At 38.6% G+C, this 22,273-nt stretch overlaps 1 protein-coding gene across 5 annotated transcripts in view; it reads left to right on the top strand.

The window, feature by feature from the left end:
• The window catches only part of LOC128011955 (broad substrate specificity ATP-binding cassette transporter ABCG2), an 88,405-nt gene extending 72,366 nt beyond the window's left edge, over positions 1–16,039 (top strand). For 2 of the 5 annotated variants that reach the window (XM_052594767.1, XM_052594766.1), the window contains 13 exons: positions 2,129–2,243; positions 2,793–2,945; positions 3,807–3,964; positions 6,185–6,336; positions 6,432–6,533; positions 9,826–10,076; positions 10,727–10,809; positions 11,031–11,120; positions 12,573–12,697; positions 12,786–12,940; positions 14,217–14,306; positions 14,528–14,601; positions 15,510–16,039. In XM_052594767.1, coding sequence (XP_052450727.1) covers positions 2,129–2,243; positions 2,793–2,945; positions 3,807–3,964; positions 6,185–6,336; positions 6,432–6,533; positions 9,826–10,076; positions 10,727–10,809; positions 11,031–11,120; positions 12,573–12,697; positions 12,786–12,940; positions 14,217–14,306; positions 14,528–14,601; positions 15,510–15,660 — 1,699 coding nt within the window. In that variant the 3' untranslated portion in view covers positions 15,661–16,039. The remainder of the gene's footprint in view (positions 1–2,128; positions 2,244–2,792; positions 2,946–3,806; positions 3,965–6,184; positions 6,337–6,431; positions 6,534–9,825; positions 10,077–10,726; positions 10,810–11,030; positions 11,121–12,572; positions 12,698–12,785; positions 12,941–14,216; positions 14,307–14,527; positions 14,602–15,509) is intronic. The other 3 variants (XM_052594771.1, XM_052594770.1, XM_052594768.1) reach the window with 2 other exon arrangements.
• The last annotated feature ends 6,234 nt before the right edge of the window (positions 16,040–22,273 follow it).

Below are 22,273 nucleotides of genomic sequence, written 5' to 3'. Positions count from 1 at the left end.
TGTCTCTCCGTCTTTCTGTCCGTCTGCCCTTACATCTGTCCTTCTGTCCGTCTGTCCGTCCGTCTGTGTGTCTGTCTGTCCATCTTTGTGTTTGTCTGTCTGTCTGTGTGCCTGTCTTTCTCTCCGTCTGTGTGTCTGTCTGTCCATCTGTCCTTCCATATGTCCGTCCATCTGTCTTTCCGTCTTTCTTTCTGTTTGTCTGTCTGTCTTTCCATCTCTCCTTTCATCCATCTGTCTGTTCGTCTGTCTGTCTGTCCATCTGTCCTTACATCTGTGTGTCTTTCTGTCTGTTTGTCCGTCTATCTGTCTGTCTGTCTCTCCGTCTGTCCATCCGTCTGTCTGACTGTCCATCTGTCCGTCCATCTTTCTGTCTGTCTTTCTGTCCGTCCGTCCGTCCATCCGTCTGTCTGTCCATCCTTCTGTCCATCTGTCCGTCCATCTTTCTGTCTGTCTTTCTGTCCGTCCGTCCGTCCATCCGTCTGTCTGTCTGTCCTTCTGTTTGTCTGTCCGTCTGTTTTTCTGTCTGTCTGTCTGTCTGTCCATCTGTCCTTCCATCTGTCTGTCTGTCTGTCTGTCTTTCCGTATCTTGGTGTGTCTGTTCATCTGTCTGTCTGTCTGTCTGTCTGTATGTTGTGGTAGTGTTAAGGAATAACTAAAAGTAGATCAGCTGTTTTCAAAACATAGCAGCTTTTCCAGCAACAGTGTATATATACATTTAGGTTCATAATATATTTGAACACTCACACAATTTTCATAATTTTGGCTCTGTATGCCACCAGAACAGAATTAAAAATAAGATTAAATGCTTAGACATTACAACCATTTTTACATACAGTCCCTTCATTTTCAGGGGCTCAAATATAGTTGGTCAAATAAATGTAATCCTAAATAAAAAAAATATTTTTAATATTTTTTTGAGAATCCTTTGCAGGCAATGACTGCCTTAAGTCATCAGCAGAGACTGGGTTTCTTCTTTGTGATGCTTTGCCAGGTCTGTACTGCAGTTGACTTCAGTTGTTGTTTGTTTGTGGCTCTTTCTGTCTTTATTTTTGTCTTCACTGAGTGAAATGCATCTCAATCGGGTTGAGATCAGGAGATTGACTTGGCCATTGCAGAATATGAGTGAGAAGATACCACTTCAAAAACTCCTGGATTGCTTTTGCTGTATGTTTTGGGTCATTGTCCATTTGTACTATGAAGCAACATCCAATCAACTTTGCTGCATTTGACTGAATCTGGGCAGAGAGTATATCTCTATACACTTCAGAGTTCTTCCGGCTGCTTCTGTCTTCTGTCATGTCATCAGTAAACACCAGTAACCCAGTGCCACTGGAAGCCATGCATGCTCATGCATCACACTGCTCCATGTTTCACAGATGATGTTGTGTGCTTTGGATCATCAGCTGTTCCAAGTCTTCTCTAGATTTGTTTCTTCTCATCATTCTGGTACAGGTTGATCTTTATTTCAGCCATCCAAAGAATGCTTTTCCAGAAGTGCTCTTGCTTTTTAAGATTTTTTTTTTCTCAAAGTCTAATCTAGCCTTGTTTGAAGCTTGTGGAGAAGCCTCTGTAATTGCTTCTCTTGACTGTGGACTTTGACAGTGACATGTCTACCTCCTGGAGAGCGTTCTTAACTTTTACTAGATGTTGTAATCCTAAACAAAATATCAAAAATTTGATTTATGATTATATTTATTTGTCCAATTACATCTGAGCCCCTGAAAATGGGGGGATTGTGTATAAAAATGGTTGTAATTCCTAAGCATTTTATTTTATATTATATTAAAGCTTAAAGTCTGCACTTTAATTTCATCTTGATTATTTCATTTTAATTCTGTTAAGGTGCATACAGAGCTAAAATGAATATATATATAGTCAACTGAACATATAGATAATCTATTTTAGTCTTTTAAAATAAATAGTTTTTATATACAATAATTGTTATTTATTGATATATTTATTTTATTTATTTAGAATATGAAAACATATTTAATAAAAAATAAATAGTGAAAATAAATTTACGTAGACATTTTATTTTAACACATGTAAAATATAAAATATAATTAAAATAAAGTACAAATATGTATTTATTTAATGTGTTTTGTATAATGTTTGTGTTTTACTGCAGGTTTCTGGACGTTCTGGCCGCTCGTAAGGATCCTGCTGGTCTTTCTGGAGAGGTTCTTATAGACGGAGCTCCACAGCCTCCAAACTTCAAATGTCTGTCTGGATATGTAGTGCAGGTATAACACACACACACACACACACACACACACACACTCAGTTACTACATTTCCTTTCTTCTGATCACTTCAGTCAACAGTCAGTAGCAGCATTTTCTCCTCACGTCTGGAGCACAAACGCTGAACTTACACATCAGAAAGTGTTCAGAAAGTGCTCAGTCATGGTTTAAACACATTAAACATCCTGAAAGTCTTGTGTTTGACTCTAAAAACTGACTTCAGCAGATAAAACAGGAAGCTGAACTTGTTATTCTGTAGAATACTTATCATGACTAAGGGAATTGTGGGATCACTGATTAAGATTAGAAAAGCTGGACTGAAACCATTCAGCTGTTTAGTTTGTTTTCTTTGCATAAATAGAGTTTAATAATGCCTTCATGAGTCTGAATTCCTCCAGTGATTTGTTTAATCTAATCTCAAATCACACCAGCTGTGTCATGAGACACTCTGCTTCCTTCCTTAAGGACGTTTATGAAATGTGCGTGTTCAGAAAGTGCTCTGTCATGGTTTAAACACATGAATCATCTTGAAAGTCTTGTTTTTTTGCAGGATGACGTGGTCATGGGAACACTGACGGTTCGTGAGAATCTGCGTTTCTCAGCAGCTTTAAGGCTCCCGAAGTCGATTCGTCAGAAAGAAAAAGATGAGAAGGTTGAGAGACTCATTCAGGAGCTGGGATTGAGTAAAGTGGCCGATTCACGGGTAACAAACCAAACACACATTCATCCCACAGACTACATGTGCAATCTACACAGGCTTCTGTTGATGCTTAATGACACGATTAATAATTATTTTATGTTATGTAATTTAGCATTCTTCTGAATCAGTAAACAACATCTGTTATTTTGTTTGCTTTTGAAATGTTTTCTCCCCCAAAACACAGCTACTGTAGATTAAAAAAATATTAATAATTAATTAATAAACAATAAATAAAATAAAATATGAACTTAAACTTATTTTATTTCAACTTTTTTTGCCAAGGCAATATTTTTATGTAGAAGTATTAAAATAATAACAATAATAAAAATTATAACAAAAACTTAAAATAAAATAAAGAATATCAATAAAAATATAAAAATAAATAAAATATTAACAAAAACTATAACAGTATATCAATGATACAAAAAGAAAAATTATACTCATGTAAATATATAAAACAATGTAATAAAAGAAATAGTCTAAGCAATAAATGAAAATTAATAAAAACTATATAGACATTTAAAAAAATAATAATTAAAAACAGAAACATGCTATAAAATTACAAATAAACAATTCAATAAAAATAAAAACTGAAAATAGAAAAATAAATGGTCAAAATATAAAAATGTCAACAAAACGAGTATATCAGTGATACTAAAATAAAATATAATTGTGTGTGTATATATAACTGTTCTATTCATTAGTCATTGTTTTGTGTGTGTATATTCAGAAAACGATGACTTATGAACAAAGTGAATTTGATCTGATGGGAATCATGATTAATTTGACAAAGCCAGTATTGTAGTTCATTATTGGGTTTAGAGGACTTGAATTGACGACTGCTCTGATTGGCTGGTTTTACAGGTGGGCACGCAGCTGATTCGTGGTGTTTCAGGTGGAGAGAGGAAGAGGACAAACATCGGCATGGAGCTGATCATTGATCCGCCGGTGCTTTTCCTGGACGAACCGACTACTGGCTTGGATGCCAGTACAGCTAACTCCGTCCTCATGCTGCTTAAGAAGTGCGTTTGTACAAAAACGGTCATATTCCAAACCTAAACCACAAGAAAGACATTAACATTTAATCATTTAGCAGACGCTTTTATCCAAAGCGACTTACAAATGAGAACAATAGAAGCAGTCAGGTCAACAAGTGCCATGACAAGTCTCAGTCTAGTACAGAACGCATAGCCAGTTTTTTTTTTTTTTTATAAATGAAAAGACAAGAAAAGAAGGAAAAGTGCTAGTATTAGTTGGTTAAGTGCTGGCGACAAAGATGAGTCTTTAGATGTTTCTTGAAAATGAGTCGAATTGAGATTGGGAGGTCATTCCACCAGCTGGGCACAGTCCAGGAAAAGGTCTGTGAGAGTGATTTTGAACTTCTTTGGGATGGCACCACAAGGCGTTGTTCACTTGCAGAGCGAAAACTTCTGGAGGGCACATAAGATTTAACCAGTGAGTTTAGGTAAGTTGGTGCCGTGCCAGTGGTCGCCTTGTAGGCAAGCATCAGTACCTTGAATTTGATGCGAGCAGCTACTGGTAGCCAGTGTAACCTGATGAGAAGAGGAGTAACGTGAGCTTTTTTTTGGCTCATTGAAGACAACCCTCACTGCTGCATTCTGGATCATTTGCAGAGGCTTGACAGTACTTGCAGGAAGGCCCGCCAGGAGAACATCACAATAGTCCAGTCTGGAGAGAACAAGAGCTTGGACAAGAAGTTGGGTTGCTTGCTCTGACAGGAAGGGTCTAATCTTCCTAATGTTCTATAAGGAAAATCAGCAGGACCGGGTCGTTGTAGCAATGTGGTCTGTGAAGATTAACTGATGATCCATCACAACTCTTAGGTTTCTTCCCCGAAGGAGTAATGGTTGACGAACCCAGCTGTATAGAGAAGTTGTGATGAAGCAATGGGTGAGCTGGAATCATCAGGAGTTCTGTCTTCATAAGGTTAAGCTGAAGGTGATGGTCATTCATCCAGCTAGACATGTCACTATGTGTCAGCTACCGTCGGGTCATCTGGTTGGAATGAGAAGTAGAGTTGGGTGTCATCAGCATAGCAGTGATAAGAAAAGCCATGCTTCTGAATGACAGATCCTAATGACGTCATGTAGATGAAGAAGAGCAGTGGTCCAAGTACTGAGCCTTGAGGAACCCCCGTAACAAGTAGTTGTGACTTAGAAACATCACCCCTCCAAGACACACTGAAGGATCTATCGGAGAGGTAGGACTTCAACCACAGGAGTGCGGTTCCAGAGATGCCCATCTTTCTGAGGGTTGACAGGAGAATCTGGTGATTAACCGTGTCAAAAGCAGCAGACAGGTCCAGTAAGATGAGTACTGAGGATTTTGAAGCTGCTCTTGCCAGTTGCAGGGCTTCAGTAACCGAAAGCAGTTTTGAAGCCAGATTGGTTGCAGTCCAGGAGGTTGTTCTATACAAGGAACATAGAGAGCTGGTTGAACACCGCTCGCTCAAGTGTCTTTACAACATTAGTGACGTGACATTCAGCCAAGTATGGTGACCCATACTCAGAATTTGTGCTCTGCATTTAACCCATCCGAAGTGCACACACACAGAGCAGTGAACACACACCGTGAACACACACCGTGAACACACACTCGGAGCAGTGGGCAGCCATTTATGCTGCGGCGCCCGGGGAGCAGTTGGGGCTTCGATGCCTTGCTCAAGGGCACCTACGTCATGGTATTGAAGGTGGAGAGAGAACTGTACATGCACTCCCCCCACACACAATTCCCGCCAGCCCAGGACTCGAACTCACAACCTTTCGATTGGGAGTTTGACTCTCTAACCATTAGGCCACGTCTTCCCCTAATGAATGGAAGAAGGGATACCGGTCTGTAGTTTTCATAAAGCGCTGGATTTAGAGATGGTTTCTTGAGCAGTGGGCTTACCCGAGCCTGCTTAAATGCTGAGGAAAATGTTCCAGAGTGAAGAGAGGAGTTGATAATGTGAGTAAGCAAAGGTATGACTGAAGAAGAGATCACTTCAAGGAGGTGAGTGGGGATCGGATCAAGTGGACAAGTAGTGGGATGATTGGACAGGAGAAGTTTGGAGACATCCATCTCTGAGAGTGGGGAGAAGGAGGAGAAAGAGTGTGCGTCGGTCATTGTGAAGTTGTCCTCAGTCTGCGGTGTGGAGAATTGGTCACTGATGGTTCTTGTCTTATTTGTGAAGAAAACTTTCTTTTAACTTTCCAGTGTGTTTAACCTGTGTATTTGTTCAGAATGGCGAACAATGGTCGCACCATCATCCTGTCCATCCATCAGCCGCGGTACTCCATCTACCGGCTGTTCGACAGCCTCACACTGCTGGTGGGAGGAAGACTGGTGTATCACGGCCCGGCTCAAGATGCCTTGGACTACTTCAGTCAAATCGGTATGAAAACACATTTACACACATGAACAGACACTCAGGTCCTGATACTGATGTGTGTGTGTGTGTGTGTGTGTGTGTGTGTGTGTGTGTGTCAGGATACACCTGTGAACCTCATAACAACCCTGCTGATTTCTTCTTGGATGTCATCAATGGAGACTCCACCGCCGTCGCTCTCAACAAGCTATACAGCAATGAGGGTACAACAATTTTCATTCTCCATTAATGTTTTCTTGCAGTATAAAGGCCACTTTGCAGCTTCTTTTAGTCAAGATTCACCACTAATGACATGTAATGTTTGTTTTAAAATTTATTTTATTTTTATTATTATTTTATTCAGTTTTTATTTTCATTATGTATTTTTTTTCTATTTTATTATTATTATTATTATTATACAGTAGCAGCTGAGCAATGATTACATTTTCTATCGCAATTAATCGCATGATTGTCTGCGATTAATCGCATTATGCACAAAACTAATAATGCATTCAAAAGTTGTGTATTGTGCACTTTTTAAATTTAAAAATACTGCTTAATGAACAAAATTGCAATAATATTTGGTTTGCAAACACTTTAAACAAACTTTTTTACAGCAGTACTCATTTTACATAGTAGCAGTTAAAATATTTATTGTAAATATTAACTTATAACCTTAATGTAATTAAATTAAATATAAAACAAGCTATTTGTCACTGCCTGGACATTAATGTTTTATAGAAAATATTTTATAGTTTGTTATAGAAAAACAAGTAATGCTCAGAGTGCAGAGGCTCGATCATAACATCATAACAGGCATCTGCCGAGTAGAGACCTTCCCATTTCCAACTTATAAAGTCATGATTATGAGCTTGTTGTATTCTTTTCTTTTAAAAATAACAGTGGACAGTGGTTTGTGAATTCTGATGCCTAGCCTAAATAATTTGAGCTAGTGAGCAATGGACTTTCATAATAATAATAAAAAACTTGTCAGTCATCTTGGAGGGGTTATCTAGGTTGCTTTTTGAGTCTGTCTCTCACAAGCATTTTGAGGATCTGTAGGGTCTTTTGTGAGTGAGCCATGCATGGTATTTACCCCGTCTTGTGAAGGTGTTTCTGTAACTCAGACCTGGTTGCATCTCCAGAGTCTTGTCCACGTCATTCTGTTCCCAAGTGGTTGTACTTTATGCATTTTGTCTTCCTCCCTTTGCTGCTTCTTTGGGTGAGAGGCTTCATCTACTATGCCCTGTTCGGGGCCTAATGATTTATGTAGCCTACTCTGGCCTGTGGCACAAGTTGTCCCAATGCCTTGTGTGCTTTGGTGCTGTTCGCAGAGGGTTTTCTGGCTCCAAGCAGAGGATTTCTAATTGGGTGAAAGACACTATCTCTCTCTCGCTTATGAGGTGGGGAGCCTCCCTTCACCTCTAGACCTTAGAGCTCACTCTACTAGGAGTATTGTATCCTCCTGGGCTCTTTTTGAAAGAGGGCCCTTTAGAAGATATTTGGGTTGCAGCAGGGTGGTCCTCCTTGCACATTTTAATCAGGTTTTACAGCCTGGATTTGCCTTTTTTTTTTTTGCATGAATGGGAAGAAACTGTTCCTGTGCCTGGCCAATTGGGTGCTCTGTAACATCAACCAGGCAACAGTTCAAAGAGGGAGTATGCAGGATGTGAAGTGTTCAGAGTGATTTTGCCAGCATTTTTGCGGATAAGTACAGTTCTTGGAGAGTCGGGAGTGTTGTACCAATGATTCTCTTAGCAGTCCGGACTATCCTACGTAGTTTTCTAGGTCAGATTTTGTAGTTGAGCTGAACCAGACAGTTATTGAAGTGCAGAGGACAGATTCAGTTATGGCAGAGTAGAATTGTTTCAGCTTCAATTGTTCCTGTGGCAGGTTGAACTTCCTCAGTTGGCGAAGGAAGTACAACCTCTGCTGGGCAATGTGAATGTCCCACTTCAGGTCCTGAGAGATGGTGGTGCCCAGGAATCTGAATGACTCAACTGTTGTTACAGTTCTGTCCATGATGGTGAGGTGGAGTACTGGGGTGTTTCGCCTGAAGTCCACGATCATCTCCACTGTTTTGAGCGTGCTGAGCTCCAGGTTGTTAAGACTGCGTCAGATAGCTTGCTCTTACCTCATGTCTGTAAGCAGACTCGTCACCGTCCTGAATGAGGCAGATAAGTGTGGTGTCTTCTGCAAACTTTATGAGCTTAACAGAGGGGTCTTAAGATGTGCAGTTATTGATGTACAGGGAGGAGAATAGTGGGGAGAGGACACAACCCTGAGGAGCTCAAGTGCTGATTGAATGGGTGCTAGATGAGAATTTTCTGTCTGTCTGTCAGGAAGCTGATGATCCACTAACAGACCGAGGTGGGCATGAATAGCTGAGATAGTTTGGACAGGAGTTTTGGAATGATAGTTTTGAAAGCTGAGCTAATATCCACAAACAGGTTCCTCACATAAGTCTCTGGTCTCCAGATGCTTCATGATGTAGTGCAGTCCAACATTGACTGCATCATCCACAGACCTGTTTGCTTGGTAAACAAACTGCAGGGGTTCAGTGAAGGTCCAGTGATGTCTTTCAGATAAGCTAAAACCAGCTTTTCAAATGACTTCATGGCCACAGATGTTAGAGCCAAAGATCTGTAGTCATTAAGTCATGTAATTTTGGGTTTCTTTGGGACGGGGATGATGGTAAAGCAAAGCTTCAGTGAAAGTCAAAGTTCTGTGTTAAGATTGGGGCAAATGGGTCAGCACAGGTTTTCAGACAGGCTGGTGTCAAACCGTCTGGGCCTGGTACCTTTTTTCTCTTGTTCTTTCTGAGGCACATCATCTTCCCTGATCTGAAGTGCAGGTGGTGCAGGCGGGTGGTTGCCGGAGGTTTTAATAATGTTTTTTCCACACTGATCCAGGGTCATTTGAAGATAATTGGTTCCTTAGCTTTCCATAATAATTATCTGCCACTCTGATCTCCTTTTCCAGTGTATATTTGGCCAGTTTTTACAAGACTCTTTCCCCATTCCTGTAGGCATAGTACTTAATACAGGTTTAGCTGGTTTCTGTCTGTAGGTCGCTATAAGATGATCAGAGAGCCCCAAATCTGCTCTGGCGATGGTGCGATATGCATTCTTTACTTTATTTGGGGAAGTTGTAGCCTAGTGGTTAGAGAGATGACTCCTAACCCTAAAGTTGTGGGTTCGAGTCTCGGACCAGCAATACCACGACTGAGGTACCCTTGAGAGAGCCACCGAACCCCCAACTGCTCCCCGGGCGCTGAAGCATAAATGGCTGCGGGTGTGTGTTCACAGTGTGTGTGTTCACTGCTGTGTGTGTGCACTTTGGATGGGTTAAATGCAGAGCACCAATTCTGAGGTTACCATACTTGGCTGTATGCCACGCTACTTTCACTTGTGGTGTGGCCGAGGAGAGCAGAAAAAGTAGAGAGTGGAGATTTGTTTTTGTGAGAGCGGAGATTATGTTTGTGAAAAAGTTTATAAATGTGTTTGTGTGTGTCAGAACCGGACGAGGAGCAGCTGAGTTCATCTCTTAAGGGCATCGAGGACCGATTGGTGGAAGAATACAAGAACAGCGCCAGCTACAAACAGACCAAAAGCGAGATGGAGCAAATTGTTCAGGGACGGGACTACAGCAAACGACCCAAATCCAGAACCATCACCTACAGCACATCCTTCTGCCACCAGTTCAACTGGGTTCTCAAAAGAACCTTCAAGAACCTCATGCTGAACCCACAGACCTCATTCGCTCAGGTCAGTGCAACCATCTACATCAGGCTTTCAAAAAATGTGTCTGTCAGTCTCAAACATTTAAGCCTAATTTAAATGGTTTTAGTTCCTCTGAGATTTTAAGATATTTCAGTAATTTAACAGCACACCACATAATGTTGTTTTAGGATCATTGAGATACTAGTATAAGTTTCATTATTATTTAATATAAGTAAAAAAAAAATGTCAATTTTATTATTTGTTCTATTTTACATATATTACTTTAAATACTTTTTGTTAAAAATAAAATTATAATCTCTTTTTTTATTATTTTAAGTAAAAAAATATTGTTCTAGTTTAATATAATAACTCATGAAGGTAAACATAAAATATTTAGTCTTTTTATATAGGTGCTTTATTTTGATTGTTTTCAATTCAAAATGATTTGTTAATTTTACATTATTATTTTATGAATTTATTACATTTTCGTCAACTCCTCTCATTGATTAATATGAATTGTTTGATTCATTGAATATTCACAGCATATTTGAGGTGAATTTGTTGGTCATATTTTTTTTTGTCAAAATATTTGTGAAAAGAAAATATAATCTATATGTAAATGAAAAAAAATAGGTTAAGTTTTGATTTGGGTTGATGTTAGTATTTCTATATTAATCTGATTCTTGTTTCTTCAGATCGGAGTTACGATTTTCCTGGCTCTGGTTGTTGGAGCCATATTTTTTGGAGTAGAGGAGAATTCAAGCGGCATTCAGAACAGGTTTGGAAACATGTTCATCCAGTTCAGTCAGTATTTCAGTATTTCAGTATTTCTGTGAAATTAATCATTTCCACTTGAATTAGAGTGATTCACTGCTCAGATCTGATGAACAGAAGCTGTGTCTCTTCAGCCCTGGTGTTTTCAAATATAATTGACTGAATAAAACTTTTTGAAAAAATTCAGTTAGTTTTTACTTGTGTGTGTGTGTGTGTGTGTTACAGGATGGGCGCGCTGTTCTTCATCACCACCAATCAGTGCTTCAGCTCCGTTTCCTCAGCTGAACTATTCATCACCGAGAGGAAACTGTTTGTGTGAGTACACACACACACACACACACACACACACACACTTGAGTTGGCAAGTGAGAACCAGTTCTTCCTGAATGAATTTCATTATGTTTGGTTGCATTAATGATTTTTGATTCTTGCTTCAGGACTGAATTGTTAAAAGTTCAGATTTGTATCTCTTACACACAGCAATTTATCCAAACATTCTGTAGGAGGTGAAATAACTTATAGTAAATAAATAAATGCAGAGTGTTTTGTTTATAGTGGGTTTATTTGTAGTTTTAATGCACATATCCTTTTTAGAAACATTGTAATTGTTGGTTGTTTATGTGTACAATTAATTAAAATAAAAAAAAAATGGCTTTGTATATAATTATGGTTTAGTGTGATTATCAAATAGGGTAAAAAGGTTATTTAAACATTTTTAAATTGTTAAATTTTTATTAATATAACTATTAGTAAATATATATGTTTTGATATATACATACATTTACATTGCTCTTAAATATATATATATATATATATATATATATATATATATAGCAAATAACTACATATTTTCTCATGAAGTTTTCAAATATATTCTTAAGAACGTCATTTTTTATTTATTTTTTTGTAGAGTTGGTACTAAATTTTGAAGTTTCCAAAAAGTCTCATAATACATAATCACGACTAATCAATGTTTACAACACTTATTGGTGTCACTTCAACTTAACTTTTAAACACGTAACTATTTTAAATACTATTTCAAACGTTTCAATCCAAAATTGTGTTTTAATCAAAGCCATAACTCTAAACAAGTTGTGCTCTAATTTTGAGGTACTGTAGATATCACAAATAAATGTACAGTATTAGGACATTATTTGTGCGCAATGCAATTCCATTCATTTTGGGTTGTGAATGTGAACAGTACCAGTGAAATTCAAAGCCATAAATCTAAATTTGTTGGTGCTATTGCAAAAATTGAGCTTTCTGTAAGATTTTTAGCTGCAATACCAAACGTTTCCACTAGATGAAATTTTCTTCACGGTCTGTCCCCTGTAATGTGGTGATTTTTGACCATGAACCGTACAAGTGTGACTATTTTTTTCAGGACCATTTAACCATTGTGAATCATATCCATAAATACTTTTTTGTGTTCACATAGCAAGTGCAAAATCTGTACCAAGTTTTTGTACAATTCCAATGAAGTCAAAAATGGATAAAGTGCACCAGAGGGTTAAGAGCTCATTTGTGATGATTTTAAGAAGATTCGTTAAGTTCGATAAGTTTTGTTTTGAAAAGTAATTTTTAGGTATGCAATATATTCTTTTTCTTTTTTGTATTCTTCTTTTTCAAAGTAAGAATAATTTAATTCTAAAGAATGTTTGGTGAATTTGGCTTGTGATATTTTCTGTGCAGTTATCTTTGGGATTGATTGTAATTGGAATATTTGATTGATTGATTGATGATGTTGTATGGTGGGCGTGTCCTCAGGCACGAGTACATCAGCGGATACTACAGAGTTTCAGTCTACTTCCTGTCCAAGATCCTGTCTGACATCCTGACTCTGCGCACCATCCCAGCCATCATCTTCAGCTGCGTGGCGTACTTTATGATCGGTCAGACTCACATTGCCTTCATCATTATATCGTTCATGTTCGTATGATATCAGGCGTGTGGTTTAAAGTGTTTGTGTTTCCTGTGCAGGTCTGAAGCCAACGGTCGAGGCGTTCTTCATCTTCATGTTCTCCATCGTTCTGGTGTCTTACACAGCCACCTCCATGACTCTAGCCATCTCTGCTGATCAGACGGTGGTGGCCATCGCTAACATCTTCATGACCATCAGCTTTGTCTTTATGATGGTAAAGAAACACACACACGCAAACATTTGAACAGAAATATTAAACCAGTATATACCACATGTGGTTGTAAGTACACCATGGTTAAGGGTTTATATAAAAAAGTAAAGTGAAAGTCATGACATATTTTCAAGTATGGTGACCCATAATCGAAATAGGTGCTCTATATTTAACCCATCCAAGTGCACACACACACACACACACACACACACGCAATACTGAACACTGAACAAACGCACACGAGGGTGCGAGAATTGAACCGTGACCTTCGGTTTACGCCTGACTCTCTTACCATCATTTATATGTATAATTGATAAAAATGATAGAATATTAAATTATGGAATTTATAATAATGATACAATTTATAAGATATAATTTATATGATGAAACGCTTGTAAAATTCTCCATTAAAAAATTATACAATATTATAAATCAAATATATATATATATATAATCTTGGATTGTGGACAGAACATTGAAAATATTAATGAATATATAATTTATAACAATATATATGCCTGTGTGTATAGGATTGCAGATGATTCGTATGCACTCATGAAGCCATTTTTACATACGTTTTAAGAACTCGTCCCAGAACGATTGTCTGATTTTTGTGAAAAGGGAACTGTATCATATTTAGACCATTTCGACTTAAAACATTATTGAACATGAAGTTATTTTTGCTTTTAACATCTGAATGTTTTGGCCAAAACTCACAGGACTGGTGTCTTTTCATTCAGAGCAGCATGCAGGGTACACAATGCCTTGTTGCATTTTGACAAAGTGTCATTTCAAAGCTTGGTATTTGTCTTTGGCACCTTGCCCTGAAGATACTCAAAAACGTTTAGTGGCAGTGCCACCTTGTGGACAGAATATTGGTGTTTTTGAGAAGCTGACAGAAGACACATTTTGTTTATCTCATCAGATTTGATGTCATGATGCCGAACTGCATCTGAGGCTCAAATGTTTGAGCTACAAATTTGGTGTCATTGTCACCTCACACTGACCACACCACTCACATCAATTTATAAACAGCGACACCTATTGGTCAAAAGTGATAAACCATATAACTAATTTCTGAATTCATGATTTTTCAGCCAGTTTGAGTAAAATTATATTAAGATGTCTTTTAGTACTCATTGTTGCGTTTGGTCTGATCCTCTCAGCCATGTTAGCTGCTAATTCTGCCTCTGCTTGGCCTCTAAATTACTGCTTGCAGCTCTATTTTATTCTGTATTTGTATATAAATGTAATGTTTAATATTTCTCCATGTGTTCAGATCTTCTCGGGGCTGCTGGTGAATCTCCCCAGTGTCGCTAACTGGTTGAACTGGTTGAAGTATCTCAGTATTCCTCGCTACGGTCTCGCTGTGAGTTCTTCTCCTAATATTGAGATTCGTTTTATATATGATTTATATAATCACAATATGACTTAGTAGTTTAGTGTTTATGGTCTAAGTGAAGTATAATAATCTTGATTCTTAGACGGTCAGTTTTGTTGAATGAGGAACAGATAACAATGTTTATGTTTAGCTGATGATGATGATGCTGATGATGCTGATGATGATGATGATGGTGAATGTTCTTCCAGGCTTTGGAAATCAATGAGTTCACCAAGCTCGAATTCTGTGACCAAAGGAACACGAGTGGTGGTGTAGCACAAGCGTGAGTGTCAATCTGCATGTGAATAATAAACAATCAACTGAAATAAAAGAAATGTTACTAAGTAAAATGAGCTGACGCTTTACAGTAATGCTACATTTGTCAAAATCATCAGTTAAACTAACAATGAAAAAGACTTCTGAAGCATTTATTATTAGTTGATGGTAATGTTAACATTTAGTAATGCATGATAAAAAACAAATGTTGTATCTGTTAATCTTATGTAATTGACCTGAGCTAACATGAACAATGAAGATTGATGAGTTTTTATTTACCAGCACTAACAGAAATGTATAAATACTGGAGTGTGGTTCGTGTCAGAACTACATGAAAAATATTACACAAAGTGTTAAAAACTACAAACATGGCAGACGTGTGCAACCTGCGGTTAAGTAAGCGGTTTGAGTTACTAATAATCAACATTTAATCTTGTAAAAATATTTAATGTTATGTGTTATATATAGTTCATCTGTGATAACAGTGTGAAGTTTTAAAAACATCTGTTTGGCCATTAACTTTTAAATGCATCATTTCAGTTTCCTGCTGTTTGCAGATACTGTTCCCCTGCCATGGCTTCTTTTCTTTGTTTTAAAGAGCACTGAAGATGAACAGTAATTTCTAGTTCAGTTTTCATTCTGATCCAGTGTTCACATGTCCTCTTGATCTTATTACAATAGGTCTACTTCCCCCTTCTAGATGAATCAAAATTGAATTGGGATCGAGCTCAGTCGGATTGTTTTATCTCGGATTGACTGAGGTGTTTACATGAGTTGTTGAATGAGTTTCAGTCTGATTAAGTCAACTATCTGATTACTAACAGATGTTTGGCTGAATAAATGTAGCATGTGTAGAAATCCAACATGCAATGATGCTAAACAATTTTTTTAACATGTTCTTATTTCCCTTTTCAGCTGTTCGACAGGTGAGGAATTTCTATCTGAACAGGGAATTGATTTCTCAACCTGGGGTTTGTGGCAGAATCATTTAGCTCTGGGAATCATGACCCTCATCTTCCTCATCATCGCTTACCTCAAGCTGCGTTTCATCAAGAAATTCACCTAAACACAAGCTCATGTTCTTCCTCACACACTCCTACAAGATCCACTAAATCCTACAGATATGACACTGTTTACCCCAAAAAAATCATCATATGCAGAAGGAAATCCATTCATGCTGCAGACACAAATCCTGTGAATCATTGACTCCACTCAGGTGTATTGTTCTTAACTTTTCATACCAAAGATTTGTAGAAGAAATTAAGTTTCTCTTTTTTCCACCAATTGTTCAGTAACAGTACAGTACATAAATTGTTGCTCGAGTTTGACAGCTTTGAGTTGGGTTTGTTTTCTGTTTTTGTAAGTTTCATTTATAAATGTTGTTAATATAAAATGCTTTTGTAATTTTTTAGGACAGCAATGTTTAATAAAAACAAATGCTCTGATTATTTGTGCCAATGTAAAGGAAATCTGTTTTTCATTTAGTTTTCAGTTTCTATGATTCTCATCATTAATAACACAGCTGCATTCAATCAGTTAAACCAACTTACAAATATTTATAATATTAACATATTACAATTTATATTGTATTTATATACATGTATTCCATTAATGATATTGTTCTTGTTTTATTATTGTTGTTACTATTACTATTATTATTATTATTATTTACTTCATACTAAGTGTCTTGTATATTGTCTGCTGCGTCTCTGGTTGCCAATGCAGTCCGGAGCGGGGTTTTCATAGAAAGAATCTTTAACTTGATTGATTGTAAAGGCTCGAAGGGGGCAGTTTGGCAGGATTTTAGCACCAACGCCAAATCCCAAGAGGGCAGGTAGGAAGGCCTTTAGAGGATTTAACCCTCTGGCCCCCTCAGAAACTTGACGACCAGATCATGCTTCTCCACCAATCTCCCCTCTATGGGGTCATGATGGGCTGAAACAGCAGCCATGTAAACCTTAAGGGTGGAGGGGGACACCATTCAACGCACAGGTTCCACTTCAGCGAACAGGCTTGTCTCGTGGATGGAGCACGTACTGAAGCGATAGTGAGGGCAACCCCCTGGGAAAGGTCACTTAGAACCTCAGCTTCCCGTCCAGGGACCACACATGGAGTTTTAACATCTCTGAGAAAACAAATCCTTCCTCTAAGGAATCAGCCAGGGAGGGGCTGTCAAGAGGAGCATGGGTTCCAGGAGCCAGGTCCTGTTGGGCCAATATGGAGACACTAAAAAGACCTGCTCCTCGATCTCCATGATCTTGCACAGTATCTGTGCAAGCAGGCTCACTGGAAGAAACACATATTTGCACCGGGGCCAGCTGTGTGTCAGTGCAATTGGACAATTGTTAGGCAATTAATATGCCATACAGTTGTGGACCCGTCGAAACTCCTGACACTGTGTGCCCCTTGTACGTGACCCCCAGCCCATGGTTGAGGCATACGTGAATACCACAACATCCCTGGATACTTGTTTCAAGGACACTCCTGCCCTGAGAAAAGAAGGATCTGACCAAGGGCTGAAGGTTCTGCGGTTGGCCTGTGTAATCTGAACCCAGTGAGTACCATTTCACCACCTTATGACGCGACCATGGAGCCAGTACTGAAGCAGTCTCATATGTGGCAGACCAAGCCATATGCCCCAGGAGCCTCTGATAGAATTTCAGTGGGACCATGTCTTGCCTGATAAAGTCTTGAGGCAGTTCAGCACTGACTGAGCACATTCCTGGAGCAGGTGTGCTATCTGGCTGACCGAATCAACACCATCCAGAGAAATCAATTTTGGGGACAGATGCACTCGAAATGCTTTTCTGTGTCAACATCCTAAATGGCAGCTTGTGAAGTGCATTGTTCAAAACTCGCAGATCCAAGATCGATAGTAACCCAACGCTTTTCTTGGGCACAGTGAAGGAAGGGCTGTAAAATCCCTACCACATATCAGCTGGAGGGACTGGCTCTATCACAACCTTCAACAGCAGGACTGCATTTTCTGCACGCAAGATAGGGGCATCGAAAGCCTTGACTGAAGTAAACCTGATGCCCTTGAACTTGGGGGGACGCCAGGCAAAGTGTCTGATGGTCCACAGGAGCCACCGAGATGGACTGGGGAGTGATAAACAGGCTCCGAGGGACCATGCCAGAGGATCCAATGGAGCCACCAACATACCCACGATGGGGCAGCATGGTGGAACAGGCCCAAGCTCATCTTCATGTCTGTGTACCCCAAAGTGGCTCCACCAATGAGGGTGGTGTGAGCAGAGAAACTACAAGATTTGTATGCTCCTCTTGCATCTCTGAGAAAAATGGGACTCATTAAAAATGGATGTAAACAAACCAGCGAGCTGATCAGCGCAGGACCGCAGAACACGGCCAGAAATCCCATCAGGTCCGGCTGCTTTCCTTACATTCACTTGCTTTAATGCCCTCAGATGGTTCTTAGTCCTTGCCACATGCATCGGGAGTCATTTAGCTGGAAATGTGACTCTATGCGTTCCCTGTGTCTGTGTTTGGCGGCTCTTACTGCGCGCGGGAGAGCATAGCACGATGCTTTGTACTCGCTCATGTTTCCCGATAGAAGACCGGCGTTGTAAGCAGCAGTGCGTTTGTTTACTCCTGCACGGATTGATCTGTCCACCCAGGGTTTCTGATTTGAGAAGGACCCTATAGTTATTGTATCCATAGTTAGCGTGTTAGGATAGCGTGTTTACAAAGCTTAATGCTACATCCGTGAACTCGCTGACGTCAGATGAACTTGTGTGAAACATGTCCCAGTCTACGTCATCAAGAGCCGCCTGTAGCATGGCTTCTGATTGGTCGGACCATCGCGTCACCACCCTCTGCACCGGGGGATCTTGACTGAGCCTTTGTTTATATTCCGCTGTGAGGAAAATGAAGGCATGGTCCGATTTGCCAAAAGCCGGTAGTGAGCGTGCTTTGTAGGCATTTTTTAACTGAGTGTAGCAATTATTCAGTGTATTCGGTCCTCTGGTTGGACAGGATACATGTGCAATAAAAATTTGGCATAACTTGTTGGTTGGCTTTGTTAAAGTCCCCAGCGATGATAATAGCAGCGTCAGGATGTTTGTTGATGTGAGTGTATCGTGAAGTTCAGACAAAACCAAACCGGTGTCTGCTTGTGGAGGGATGTAAAGCGCAGTTATGATGATCGATGAAAACTCCCAGAGCAGATAGAATGGGCGGCAAATAATGGATAAATGTTCCAGATGACTTTTCTCCAGAGACTGGACATTAGCAAGCAGAATGCTCGGTAGAGGAGGACTGTGAGCTCTTTTCCTCAGTCTGTTGGGAATCCCAGCACGTTTCACACGGTGTTTCTTGATCCGTCGCCTTAGGTGGTTATTCAAGTGGCCATTGTTCATCTCAGCGTTCCAGAGAATCTCAGATGGCCGCGATGGGTATGAGGATAAAGTGTCCTGAAACAGGTCAGTGAAGCCGTGTCCAATGTCCAAAAGTGTTTCTTTGTCATAAATGATCAGTGCAGAGGTTATGTCTGTAGAAAGAGAAAGCAAAAGTAGGTAAAAAAGTAAATAAAAACAATCTAAGCGGAGTGACCTGGATGGCAACCGGACTCCATCTTATTCATATATGCAAATACAGACATGATCTTTCAATATTAACACTTTTACATTGTTCTTTTGTATTTTGTTGAGATCCTTAGAACTGCATTACCCAAAATCCCCCCAAAAGTTAAAACACAAAAATGAAATCTTATAAAATTCTTTGCACTTTTTAAACACACACTTTATGCAAATGAAACAGTGGGTTAACATTCAGAGGAAGCCTGGCCACATTTCTCACACTGCCCAAGACGATGCAACAAGATGTGGAAGGTTTGTCTTAGAGGTATCCTTTAAATGAAAACGTTTAACTAAGGAGCAAACGAGTGGAAACTAATGAATGATAATTGAATAACTGAGCAGGAAATTAACCACAAAGAGGATAGACGGGAAAAAAAAGAAACACTTTAAACCAGGATCTTAATATTCACATTTAAACATCTTAACAAATGATCCAAAACCGATCAAAATACATATGATCAGAATACAAATGAAATGTATCATGTATAGATATGCTTTGCCCAGTGATACATGTTCTCTCAGCTACTTCTTAGTGTAACTCTGCTAGATATGATAACTATCAATCCACGAAAGCAATGTATGCTGTCACGTCAGATATTTAATATTTGTACATTATTAGAAAAATTAAACACCATTTTATATTTAATATAATTACAATTTCTTGAAAACCACATGATGACTTTATGTTGACTGTCAACACCGTCATTGTCATTGATGATGCTAGATGCTAATAGAACATATCATGGTTGATATATCATGGTTGTGAGTGACGCAGGGCAGGAAATATTAACATTAGTATTTAACATATTCTAAAACTTACCAGAACCTGTCTGACACTGATACTTGCTTTGATATGAGGTATTATTAGGTGTTACTTTTGATGAAACACTCTTTTTTAGCATTTCAAAGCATTCGTATCCATTTTACAGCATATATTAATGATTGACCCCTTCTCAGTCAGGGGACCAGCTCTAGTCTGGCCAAGTGAATAGACGCAGTGACTGGACGACTGCATGATTGTGTCTTCAGATAGCATTGAGAAAACGAAAACAGAACCATCCCCCAATCCACACAAACTTTCCAAACACAAAAAAACGCATTGACTTTTCCAAACAGCTCCCCGTTGTTTTCAATGGGCGGGTTAGGAAATTGTATTTATTTGTAGGAATCCATCCGGCGTTTGGGGTTAAGATTAGAGAATGAGGTTCTGTTTTTGCTTTGTTTTTTCTTTCTTCTTCTTCTTTTTCCCTACATGCAGTATTACGCCGGTGATGAAGAGGACAACTGAAGTTCTGAGGTTTTAGATGTAGCAAGAAGACAATAAGCGTCATAGATTTGTTATAACAATGATACAATGAAACTGAAGGGGATAAATGTAATAAATACATTCATTCTATTATAAATCGCTCATAACACAATTGAAAATATTTTCATTTTTAAACCTAATAGCAGTTACAATTACTGGACATGTTTGTCTATGTCTCAAGAATCAGAGTCCCAGGCACATACTGTAGGGTTATGCTGGTAACGCTTCAGTGGACTTTCCACATTAATAGGCCATATTTTTTCAACACTGGTTAACCCACCCATGCAAATGCAAATGTGCAAGAAAGTTTTCTCTCTGATATGATTATTTCTATATACTGTGTATGCCATTTATGCAGTCTTTTCCTTGATGCATGAACAACTTCACTCAACATTTGTCATCCAGTAATACTGATCTCAATACAGTTTGGTATTTGAATATGAAACAAAGCCTCAGCTTTCCAATTCTGTAAATGTTATTACAAGATTTCCACTCTTTTCATATATCATGACACGTGATGGTCGCCTTGATTTAGCCAAATAAGACATGTTCCTGGATCAACATCTTTTGATGATCCTGGATCAACATTATTGTCCAAAATATAGACTTAACCCCTAACCCTAACCCTACCCATAATTTATTCCTAAAATCAGTGGGAAATGATAGCTGATTAACAAGGGTGAAGAAGCACCTAACACTGATTTTAAGTCTAAAACAGATATTTCTGGAAAACTTATATCTCTATTCTGATTTGTTGATTGTAATGTTGTTTCAGGATCAACAAGGATGTTGGTCCAGGAACATGTTGTACTTATTGTAATCATGCTCACTGACGTGTGACATCACTGTGGGGCAAGTTAACCAATCATCTATTTCCATTGACTAATTACAGCAGGAAGTAAACATGTACTTCAGATGGTGTTGAGAGATTCTGTACAACTTGTACAGTACTATGAACAATATCTTACGTAGAGTATATCGCTCAATCAGCGATCAAAAAGATGCCACCCTTGAACAGCTTGTAACCAACGTCACATACACTTACCTCAGGAAAGCTTTCCAATATAAACTCGTTAAATAACTAGGAAGTTAACTATAGAAATAGCTTGAGAGAGGAGAACTTCTATAAATATATGCATGAGATGACATTATAGATAACCTATAATGATGTCTTCATTATCTTACGAGGGTTGAATAAATATCTCAAGGAAACAATGTTATCACAGGCATCTGAGTTTAAATGCTAATATTTCACCAACAGATTAGAGTGGAATCACAATTGTATTATTAGGAATGCTGCTAATTAAAATATATTAGGATACAAAATCATTAGGATATTAAGTAAAAATCATGTTCCATTAAGATATTTTAGTAATTTCCTACCGTAAGTAAATCAAAACTTAATTTTTTGATTAGTAATATGCATTGCTAAGGACTTGCTAAGGTCGATTTTCTCAATATTTAGATTTTTTTGCACCCTCAGATTCCAGATTTTAGTTGTATCTCAGCCAAATATTGTTCTCCGAACAAACCATACATCAATAGAAAGATGATTTATGGTTTCTGAAAACTGATCCTGATGACTGGTTTTGTGCTCCACGATCACAATTTTAAGTATATTCAAAAACTAAACAAATGGTGCCTAAAAAGTGCACGCATCTAGGCTAATGTAAAGTTACATGATGAAGTCATACTAGTGCGCGTGTGCATTTTGAGTACGTTCTTTCACTGCATTATTCGGTGTATTCAAATGCATTTATGAATGCATGTGAATGATC

This window comes from Carassius gibelio, chromosome B23 (assembly GCF_023724105.1).
Source record: "Carassius gibelio isolate Cgi1373 ecotype wild population from Czech Republic chromosome B23, carGib1.2-hapl.c, whole genome shotgun sequence".
NCBI classification, from domain to species: domain Eukaryota; kingdom Metazoa; phylum Chordata; class Actinopteri; order Cypriniformes; family Cyprinidae; genus Carassius; species Carassius gibelio.
This window is presented reverse-complemented; position numbering and strand designations above follow the sequence as displayed.